This window comes from Hemitrygon akajei, chromosome 16 (genome assembly GCF_048418815.1).
Source record: "Hemitrygon akajei chromosome 16, sHemAka1.3, whole genome shotgun sequence".
Classification (NCBI taxonomy): Eukaryota; Metazoa; Chordata; class Chondrichthyes; order Myliobatiformes; family Dasyatidae; genus Hemitrygon; species Hemitrygon akajei.
This window is the reverse complement of record NC_133139.1, coordinates 25,004,215-25,015,922: the sequence shown is the minus strand read 5'-3', so window position 1 is coordinate 25,015,922 and position 11,708 is coordinate 25,004,215. Positions and strand designations below refer to the sequence as shown.

The following is an 11,708-nucleotide window of genomic DNA, read 5'->3' as shown; positions in this document are numbered from 1 at the left end:
AATCTCCTTCAGGCTCGGGAACTGAGGCGGGCAGCCGTCCAACGGGATGCGCTAGTCGGCGGCTGTATGTTGTAGAGTGGGTTGGACCATCGATCGCGGGATCCACCCCTAGAGGTCGGTAATCAGTGGGCACTGCCTGAAACTCAGTTTGCTGCTTTGTCCGTGAGGGAATCCGTGCAAGGGCGCACCGCTCACCCACCACTGCGCCCAGCCGCCGCCGCCGCCGCCAACAGACAAGCCGGCTCTTCCTCCCAGCCGAAGCCGTCGGCTGATGCAGACCGGCAGGATCCGGTGCGAGCAATTCTTCCATTCATTGTTTGCACGGGGAGGGGAGAGAGCATCTCTCCGCGCACTCAGGACCGCGACAGCGGGAGAGCGGGACTGCTGATGGATGAGTCAAACATCTTGAGACGGCGTGGACTGCAGGTAAGCGAAGGGGATAGGAAACAAGCAGCTCTCCCCTGCGACTAATGCCATCAACACAATGCAGGGGCATAAAAGAGCGGTAGCAGGATGAGGCCATTGAGCCCGTCCTCTCTGTGCTGCTATTCAATCGTTTTACCTCAGAACCACTTTCCTGCGCCAAACATTCATCGCTTCATTCCTTTAAAGTCCAAAACTCCGCCGCCTACGTGAACATTATCAGCGTCTTTGCCTCCTCGGTTCACCAGTAGGCAACTCCTCCGGAACGGGACATTTCTTCTCATGTACTGAACGGCTGCCTGCTTCGTTGGAGATTCCTTCCTGGCTCTCGACACTTCAGCAAGGGGAGATATTGCGGGAGCATCCACCCAGTTTGCTTCCGCTAGAATGTTTTATTTTCAATGAGGTTAACTCTCAATCTTCCAGACTCAAGAAAAGATATTCACAGAGCCAGACAATACAGAAACAGGTCCTTAAGCCCATCGCACTCATGCTAACAATTGCACCCGTCCACACTAATCCTGTTTACTCGCATTCTGTGGCTTGGCGGTTCAAATACTAGTCCAGACGCTTCTTAAAAGCTGAGTTAGTTTAATCACCATTGCCGGGGAATCCACTCAGTGGCCACTTTATTACGTACCTCCTGTACCCAATACCTCCTGTACCCAGTACAGCGGCCACTGAGCGAATGCCCGTGGCCTTCTGCAGCTGCAGCCCATCCCCTCCAAGGTTCAACGTGCTCTGCGTTCAGAAATGCTCTCCCGCGCACCACTGTTTTAATGTGTGATTATTTGAGTTACTGTCGCCTTCCTGTCAGCTTGAACCAGTCTGGCCGTTCTCCTCTGACCTCTCCCATTAACAAGGAGTTTGCCCACAGAACTGCCGCTCACTGGATAGAAACATAGAAAAACTACAGCACAATACAGGCTCTTCGGCCCACAATGCTGCGCCGAACATGTACTTACTTTAGAAATTACCTGGGCTTACCTACCCACAGCCCTCTATTTTTCTAAGCTCCATGTACCTGTCCAGGAATCTGTTAAAAGACCCTATTGTATCCGCCTCCACCACCGTCGCTGGCAGCCCATTCCACACACTCAGCACTCCCTGCGTAAAAAAACTTACCCCGACATCTTCTTTGTACCTACTTCCAAGCACCTTAAAACTGTGCCCTCTCGTGTTAGCCATTTCAGCCCTGGGGAAAAGCCTCTGACTATCCACACGATCAATGCCTCTCATCATCTTGTACACCTACGATGTTTTGCTTTGCTTTTTGCACCATGCTCTGTAAACTCTACAAACTGTTGTGCATGAAAATCCCAGGAGATAAGCAGTTTCTGAGATACTCAAACCACCCCTGGGGCACCAACAAAGTTACTTTGAGAACGTTACTTCCCCATTCTGATGTTTGATCTGAACAACAACCGAACCTCTTAATCATGTTTGCAAGCTTTTATGCAACCAGTTACTGACACATGATTGGCTGATTAGACATTTGCATTAATGAGCAGGTGTACAGGTGTACCTGATAAAATGGCCACTGAGTGTATATCCTTCCTTAGCAAGGGACTGCAGAACTGCAGGCAATATTCCAGGTGCTGCCTCAGTAGGGACCTTATAGAAATGAATCAGGGCATTTCTACTCTTGTACTCAAATTCTTTTGCAACAAGGAGCACCATTTACTTTTCTCATTGCTGCTGTACCTGCATGTTAACTTTCAGTGATCTGTGCACAAGAATGCCCATTCCTCTGTGCACCAAAACTTCTCAAGGTCACGCTAAGATTCTGTTTTTTTTCCACCAATGAGAATGGCTTCATATTCTTCGACAGTATCTGCCATCTGCCACATCCTTGCACTTAACTTGAGGCGTCTCTGCTTCCTCCTCACTCTACTCTGCCACCTACCGTACTTTCATATTCTCAACATAGGATATATTACACTTGATCTTCTCATCCAAGACATTGACATAGATTCCCTACCTCTGGGACACCAGCACCAGTCTCTGCTATGTCACTGGCCAGAGTCTCCCAACCTGACAGCTGCCTTTTAAATCTATCTCATTATTCTGTCTGTCGACCAGTCCACAATTCACACAAATACTGAATGCCGTAATAACTCTCACAGTCCTATCATTATCTAAGTCTTCTATTACCAATTCTTTAATAATAGATTCCAGTGTTTTCTGTGCTAGTTATGACAGCCAACAGCTTGGTGGTTCTCATTATTCTCTCTTGCTCCTTTCTTACGTAATGGAGTCATTTTTGCTATCTCCCAGTCAAGTAAGGCCCGCTTTAGAATTGCAGCAGATGACAATCAATGCATACAATCCCCTTCAAACACCAGGAAGCAGGTCTTCACATCCAAAGGATTTTAAATCTAAAAAGTGATTAACAAGAGTTTTTTTTAACTAATGGTAACTTACTTAGTTGCCCATTCACCTTAAGCCCGTAATCATCTGATATTCCTGTGAGATTTTTATTGACTTCTTCCAAGAAGATGAATGCAAATATATTTTTAACATTTCTCTGCCATTGCTTTATTCCTTTATAAAATTTCTTTATTTCTCATTATAATTTCTTCTTTCTCTTGCATTAAGGTACCCACATTAATTTTAGCTAATCGTCCCCATTTTGCAACACTATCAAAGTGTATACAATCTGTTTTTATGTCTCTTGTAGCCATCTTTTATACTCTGCTTTCCCCTTTATCAATGCTTTGCATCTCCTTTGCTGAATTCCGAAATGTTCCCAACCCACAGGCAACATTATGTATTTTCCTTTGATCTAATGCTATATTTAATTTATTATGACAGCCATAGCTAGGCCACTTCCATGCTGAATTTTCATATCTTATAAGGACATATATCAGCTGTAATCATGCCCTTTTAAGACATCAATTCTTTAAATGTTAGCCACTTCAATAGCTAATTCATGGCTCATTTTCTTGTGATTTGTTTCATTCAGAATTAAGACCTTCATTTGCAATTGAAAAAAGACACTCTCAATTTAACTTACAATTCTACCATATTTTGATTATCATCTTCTGAAGGCCCTTGAAGGCAAATATTTAATCTGCCAATCACGTGACAGCAATTCAATACATAAAAGCAGGCAGACATGGTCAAGAGGGTCATAGAAACATAGAAAATAGGTGCAGGAGTAGGCCATTCGGTCCTTCGAACTTGCACCACCATTCAGTATGATCATGGCTGATCATCCAACTCAGAACCCTGTACCTGCTTTCTCTCCATACCCCCTGATCCCTTTAGCCACAAGGGCCATATCTAACTTCTTCTTAAATATAGCCAATGAACCGGCCTCAACTGTTTCCTATGGCAGAGAATTCCACAGACTCACCACTCTCTGTGTGAAGAAGTTTTTCCTCATCTTGGTCCTAAAAGGCTTCCCCTTTATCCTTAAACTGTGACCCCTCGTTCTGGACTTCCCCAACATCGGAAACAATCTTTCTGCATCTAGCCTGTCCAATCCCTTTAGAATTTTATACGTTTCAATAAGATCCCCCCTCAATCTTCTAAATTCCAGTGAGTATAAGCCCAGTCGATCCAGTCTTTCTTCATATGAAAGTCCTGCCATCCCAGGAAGCAATCTGGTGAACCTTCTCTGTACTCCCTCTATGGCAAGAATGTCTTTCCTCAGATTAGGGGACCAAAACTGCACACAATATTCTAGGTGCGGTCTCACCAAGGCCTTGTACAACTGCAGTAGAACCTCCCTGCTCCTGTACTCAAATCCTTTTGCTATGAATGCCAACATACCATTTGCCTTTTTCACCGCCTGCTGTACCTGCATGCCCACCTTCAATGACTGGTGTACAATGACACCCAGATCTTGTTGCACCTCTCCTTTTCCTAATCGGCCACCGTTCAGATAATAATCTGTTTTCCTGTTTTTGCAACCAAAGTGGATAACCTCACATTTATCCACATTAAATTGCATCTGCCATGAATTTGTTGTTTGTTGTTCAGACCAAACATCAGAATGGGGAAGAAATGTGATCTAAGTGACTTTGACCAGGGAATGATTGTTGGTGCCATACAGGGTGGTTTGAGTATCTCAGAAACTGCTGATAGAAACATAGAAAACATACAGCATAATACAGGCCCTTCGGCCCACAAAGCTGTGCCGAACATGTCCCTACCTTAGAACTACCTAGGCTTACCCACAGCCCTCTATTTTTCTAAGATCCATGTAGCCATCCAGGAGTCTCTTGAAAGACCCTATCATTTCTGCCTCCACCACCGCTGCCGGCAGCCCATTCCACGCACTCACCACTCTCTGCGTAAAAACCTTACCCCTGACATCTCCTTTGTACCTACTTCCAAGCACCTTAAAACTATGCCCTCTCGTGTGTATTTTCAAGCACATCAGTCTCTAGAGCTTACAGAGAATGGTGCGAAACAAAAAAAAAATCACCCAGCGCGCGGCACTGGGTGAAAACACCTTATTAACGAGAGAAGAATGACCAAACTAGTTCTAGCTGACAGGAAGGCAACAATAATTCAGTTAACCACCCGTCACAACAGTGGTGTGCAGAAGAGCATCGCTGAACTCAGAACACATCAAACCTCGAAGTGAATGAGCTATAGCAGCAGAAGATCACGAATATACACTCAGTGGCCACTTTATTTTCTTCAAGTGGTAACCAATAAAATAGCCACTGAGTGTATGTACTGTACATACACTCATTCCTATAAAAGGCAGAATTAGTTTCCTCTCCACTTTCAGTAATCATTTTTTCTTATCAGTGTTTATGATAACCACTCAATACATTGCTTAATATGGTTATCATAGTAAGCGACTTTTGCATACTTTCTGACTTACAAAAATTGACCTAAGAATTTCTGTAACTCCTTTGTTACCAGGGGGTGGGCTGTATTTCTATTTGTGCCTGATTCACTTATCTTGTTAGAAATGCTGCATACTTTCAGATAGAGTCTTCAATTTTCTCTTTGAACCATTTCCCCATGCTCTGACACTAATTGCTGATTAATACTTATATTGCAAAATTGGAAGAGAGAAAAAGATTAGCGTTATATGCCACATGTACATAGAATCATAGGAACGTATAGGGAATGCGACATTTGCATTAAATCCAATCAAGGAGGCGTGCGCTGGGGGGACAGCCTGTAAGCGATGCCACATTTCTGACACCAACGTAGCATACCCACAACTTACTAACCCTAACCCTACGTGTTTGGGATGTGGGAGGAATCTGGAGTAGCTGGAGCAAACCCACGCAGTCATGGGGAGAATGTACAAACTCCTTACAAACAGTGGTGGGAATCGAACCCTGATTGGTAATCGCTGGCGCTGTGAAGCAATTGTGCTAACTGCTATGCTACTGTGCACCTTATTTCACTAACACCTTGTCCTTTCTCTTTAACTTTTTAAATTTCCTCCCATCAGAATCCTCCGCCAACCACTTAGTTTAAATCTTATCTGTGGTCCTAATTATTCAAATATTTAGGGCACAGGTCCCAAACCATTTCAAGCCTATCCCAACAGCTATCCCTTTTCCCAGTGGTGGTGCTAGTGATCCAGTCACTGAAAACAACCCATGAAGCATATATTCTGGTCACTGATCTTATTTAATTTGGACCCTAGCTGCTCAGATTCTTTCAGTCGAACCCCTTGTATCATATCTGCATCAATGGCTCCTAAGGGAGATGAGATCAATTAGCTCTTTCCCCTCCCCTTCCATTCCATTCCTCATCAACCCTCGCTCCTTAGTCGTGGCACCAGGCTGGCAACACAAGGTTTGGAAGCAGGGAAAATTGAATATAATGTGGGAAATATAACATTGTCTGCTTTGGCAGAAAAACTAAAAAGAAATTATATAATGTAAATACCAAGAGACTCTGAGATGCAGAAACACCTGGACGTTGTAGTACAAAGGTACTGGAAATAATTAGGAAATTTTTACAGGATATTATTGTTCATAGAACGTGACTGCACAGAAAAAGCATCCCACCAGCCCACCTAGTCCATGCCAGCCTGGTCATCTGCCTATTCCCATCTACCAGAACATGGACCATAGCCACCGACCCCCCACTCCACCATGACTGTCTTATCCATGTTTCTATCCAAACTACTCTTAAATGTCACAAATAGACCCACATCCACTACTTCCACTGGCAGCTCGTTTCACACTCCCAGCTCCCTCTGAGTGAAGAGGATCCCCCTCAGATTCTCCATAGATATTTCGCCTTTCACCCCAAATCTACGACCTCTAGTTCTAGTCTCACTCCATAGAAAAAGCCTGCATTCACCCCATTTGTACTCATTATTATTTTATATACCTCTATAAGATCTCCCCTCAGTCTCCTGCACACCAGGAAATAAAGCCCAAAACTATTCAGCCTTTCCCAGTAACTCAAGTCCCAGTGGCATCCTGGTAATCTACACTATCAGTAAAATTATTTCTATCACTGTCAGTAAATCAATAAATAAATAAGTTTATTTATTGCTAAATAAATTTAGCAATAAATTTATTGCTAAATTTACTGATAAGGCAAGTGAATACAAAAGTAGGGAGTTTATGCTTCCGTTACATAGTTCATGAGTACCAGCACATCTAAAGTAATATGTATAGTAGTGGCCTCCTTACTTAAGGAAGTATGCATTGGCAGTATTGGTGCTGCTTCAAGAAGGCAAAATCCATCATCAAAGATCCTATCTTGCCCATGCCATGTTTTTCATAGCTACCATCTGGCAAAAGGTATAAAAACCAGAAGACTCACACCACTAGGTTGAAGAACAAGATACTTCCTTTCGACCATTCAGTTCTTGAACTAATTAGCACAACCCTAATCACTACAGTTCAACAACACTCAACCACTTTGATCACCTTACATTAAAATTGATTCTTTTTTTGTCACAATTGTATTCTTTCTTGTATATCTGTGCTTAATTTATGTTTTTCTTTTGAATGCTACTTATAGCATACTATGTGCTTGTGACACTACAAGAATGTTTTGCATTGCACCAGAGGTCATGGGTTAAGGGTGAAAGGTGAAAAGTTTAAGAGGAACAAGAGGGGAAACTTTTTCATTCAGGGAGTCGTGAGAGTGTGTAACGAGCTGCCAGCACGTGGCACATGTGAGTTCGATTTCAATGTTTAAGCGAAGTTTGGATAGATGCATGGATTGTAAGAGTATGGAGGGCTATGGTCTCAGTACAGGTCAATGGGAGTAGGCAGTGTAAATGGTTCGGCATGGACTAGATGGGCCAAAGGGCCTATTGCTGTGCTGTCTTCTTCTATGACTCTATGCATACATGTACTTGTACATTTGTCAATAAACTCAACTTTTGACAAAGGTTTCCTGAACTTGTATTAGACTGTCTATTTATGAAGAAAGATTGGACAATCTTGGCTTCCATCCATTGGAATTTAGTACTGAGAGAGTCCTTGATTGAAACATATAAAATCCTGAGGAATCTGAAGAAGGTGGAAGAGAAGAGAATGTTTCTTCATCAGATAATCTAGAAGTAGGATTTTAAGACCAGAAGACACAGGAGCAGGATTAGGTATTTGACCCATTGAGTATGCTCCGCCATTCAATCATGGCTGATTCACTAATGTCTCAATCCAATTCTTCTGCCTTCTCCCTGTAACCTATAATACACTTACTAATCAAGAAAATATCAACATCTGGTTTAAATATACCCAATGACTTAGCTTCCACAGCTGTCTGGAATGAATTCCATAGATGCATCATCCTTTGACTAAAGAAATTCCTCTTCCTCTCTGTTCTAAAGGAACATCCTTGTATTCTGAAGCTGTGCCCTCCTGACCTTTATTCCCCCACTATTAAAATCATCCTTTCCAGTTTCACTCCAAACAGGCCTTTTAATATTTGATAGGCTTCAATGAGATCCTCCCCAACCCCCATACTTCTAAACTGCAGTGAGTACAGCCCCAAAGCTTCTCATATATTAACCCTTTCATTCCTGGAATAAATCTTGTGAACTTCCTCTGGATCTTTTTAAGAGAAACTTGACATAAAGATTGCAAGCCAGAAGATTTGTGGAGATTAGCAGAACCACAAAGACAAAAGATCATCCATCTAAGACACATTCGATGCAATCTATTTTTCTGCTGGAGAGTGATAGGAAGAGTAAGTAAAGTACTAAAAAAGAAATCAAAATTTCAGGTGCTTTATTTGAACGCACACAGCATTTGCAACAAGATAGCCAAGCTGAGATACAAATAGGAAGATATGACTATGATCCAATTTCTATTACCGAGATATTATTGCAGGGTGACCGGGGCTGAGCACTCAAGTTCAAGTCCAGGTCTATTGACATCTGACTGCATGTATATACAAACAAACAAAACAACATTCCTCCAGACCATGATGGACCCACAAGACATATAACACACAGCACATAAACCAAAATATTACTATAAATAAGAAAATAAAATATAATTCTAAATGCATGCAGCACAGGTAGAAAATTCACAGAAAACAGCACACTGATCTAGTCATGGAGTCATTAGAAAACACAGCAAAGAAACAGGCCCTTCGACACATCTAGTCAATGCTGAGCCATTTAAACTGCCTACAGCCATCGACCTGCATCCAGACCACAGTTCTCCATACCCCTACCATCCATGTACCTATCCAAACTTCTCTTAGAAATCAAGCTTGCATGCATCACTTGCACTGGCAGTTCATTCCACACTGTTATGACCCTCTGAGTGAAGCTTCCCCTCATGTTAGCCTTACATTTTTCACCTCTCACCTTTAACCCATGACCTCTAGTTGCAGTCCCACCCAACCTCAGTGGAAAAAGCCTGCGTGCATTTACCCTATCTATACCCCTCATAATAAGACCATGAGATACAGGAGAGAATTGGGACATTTGGCTGATCCATTTTTTCTCTCAGCCCCAATCTCCTGCTTTCTCCCTGTATCCTTTCATGCCCTGACCAATCAAGAACCTATCAACCTCTAACTTAAATATACATAAAGACTTGGCCTCCACAGACACCTGTGGCAATGAATTCCACAGATTCACCGCTCCCTGGCTAAAGAAATGCCTCCTCAGCCCCATCCTAAAAGGATGCCCCTCTATTCTGAGGCTGTGTATTCTGGTCCTAGACTCTCTCACCATAGGAAACATCCTTTCCGTCAAGGCCTCTCTTCATATGACAAGCGTTTCAATCCTGGAATCATTTTCATGAACCTCCTTTGAACCCTCTCCAGTGTTAGTACATCCTTTAAGAAAAGGGACCCAAACGGCTTACAATACTCCAGCGAGGTCTCACGAATACTTTATATTCTACTCCTCTTGAAATGAATTCTAACATCACATTTGCCTTCCTCAGTGCAGATTCAACCTGCAAGTTAACATTTAGGGAGTCCTGCACAAGCACTCCTAAGTCCCCTTGTGCCTCAGATTTTGAATTTTTCTCTCTATTTAGAAAGTAGTCTATGCTTTTATTTCTTCTACCAAAATGCATGACCATACACTTCATGACACTATATTCCATCTGCCACTTTACTTATTCTCCAAATCCAAGTCCTTCTGTTAGCTCTCTACTTCCCCAAAACTACCTGCCCCTCAATTTTGTATAGAGGTATCAAATCTCCCCTGGTGATGAGACTTTGGTGGTGGAAGGGTATTCATTAATCACCGCCTAAGGGAAGAAGCTATTACCCAGTCTGGCAGTCCTAGTCCTGCTGCTTCCATACCTCCTTGCTGCTGGTAGTGGATCAAAGAGATTGTGAAATGGGTGGTGGGTTCCTCAACAATGCTTTGGACCCTTTATCTGCAAAGCTCCCAGCAAAAGTCACAAACAGGGAGAAGGGAGATCCCAGTGATCCTTTCAACAGTTTTTACTATCCTCCGTAGGGTACTGCAGTCTGATTCCTTGAAGCCTCCATACCACACAATGATGCAGCCAGACAGGACATTCTCAATGATACTCTTGTAGAAAGCTGTTAAAATGGGTCAGGGAGCCATGCACACCTCAATCTCCCCAGAAAGTGTTGATGCTGCTGTGCCTTCTTGATAGTGAGGAGGTGTTGTGGGTCCAGGTTAGATCATCTGTTACGTGCACACCAAGGAACTTCACTGCCTCCACAGTACAGCCTTGGTGTGTCAACCTGTGCCTTCTTGAAGTCCACAATCATCTCTCTTGTTTTGTCCATTTTGAAACTCGGGTTGTTGGCCTTGCACCATTTGACAAGCCTCTCAACCTCCTCACTGTAAGCCAACTCATCATTGTTGCTGATGGGGCCGACCACTGTAGTATCATCAGCGAGATTGATGATGCGATTTAAGCTAAGTCTGGAAATGCAGTTGTGAGCCAGCAGCGGACTGAGCACACGATCACGAGGGGCACCAGTGCTTAGCATGATGGAGCTTGAGATGTTGCTGCCAACTCAAACTGACTGGGGTCATTCTGTTAAGAAGTCCAAGATCCAATTACAGAAAAGGAGTAGAGTCCCAAATAGGACAGCTTACCTGGCAAACTCAGCGGGATGATCGTGCAAAACACTGAGCTGAAGTCGATGAACAGCATGCTGGCATATGAAGCATTGTTATCTAGGTAGGACACACAATATTCCAGGTTAAACTGTGTCACAAAAGAATAGGCCGACGAGAAAGGAGGCAGGGTAGTGTTGTTAATTAATGAAGACATCATTGGAGCTGTTATGATATACAGTATGTTCAGTGGACAGTGATGTAGTCAGTCTGAGCAGACCTTCCAGACCCACGATCACTACCATCTAGAAGGACGAGAACAGTAAATAACTGGGAGCTCTACCACTTGGAAATCCCCCTCCAAGTTACTCACCATCCTGACTTGGAAACATATCGCCGTTCCATCATTGTTGTTGGGTCAGAAGTATGAAATTCACTCCCTAACAGCACTGTGGGTGTACCTACACCTCAGGGACTGCAGCGGTTCAAGACGGCAGCTCATCACCACCTTCTCTAGGGCAGCTAGGGATGGGCAATAAATGCTGGCTTAGCTGGTGATGCCCACATCCCGTAAATGAAAATAAAATAGCAAGGGAAAGAAGACACGAGTGGTGGTTATTTGAGTGCTGATAAAGCCACACCCAAAACACTGCAACATTAACAAAATGCTGGAGGAACTCAGCAGCCCAGGCAGCTTCTATGGAAAGGAGTACAGTCAACGTTTCCTGCTGAGATGCTTCAGCAAGACTGAAACACTGCACTGTTTTGGCCTCCTTACAGAAGAAGCAATATAGTAGCATTGGAGGCAGTCCAAAGGAGATTTACTAGG

At 43.4% G+C, this 11,708-nt stretch overlaps 1 protein-coding gene across 1 annotated transcript in view; it reads left to right on the top strand.

The window, feature by feature from the left end:
• The first annotated feature begins 316 nt into the window (after positions 1-316).
• The window catches only part of LOC140739842 (microtubule-associated serine/threonine-protein kinase 3-like), an 86,651-nt gene continuing 75,259 nt past the window's right edge, over positions 317-11,708 (top strand). Inside the window, exon 1 of the mRNA XM_073068436.1 lies at positions 317-426. Within this exon, the coding sequence (XP_072924537.1) occupies positions 388-426 (39 nt within the window). The 5' untranslated portion in view covers positions 317-387. The remainder of the gene's footprint in view (positions 427-11,708) is intronic.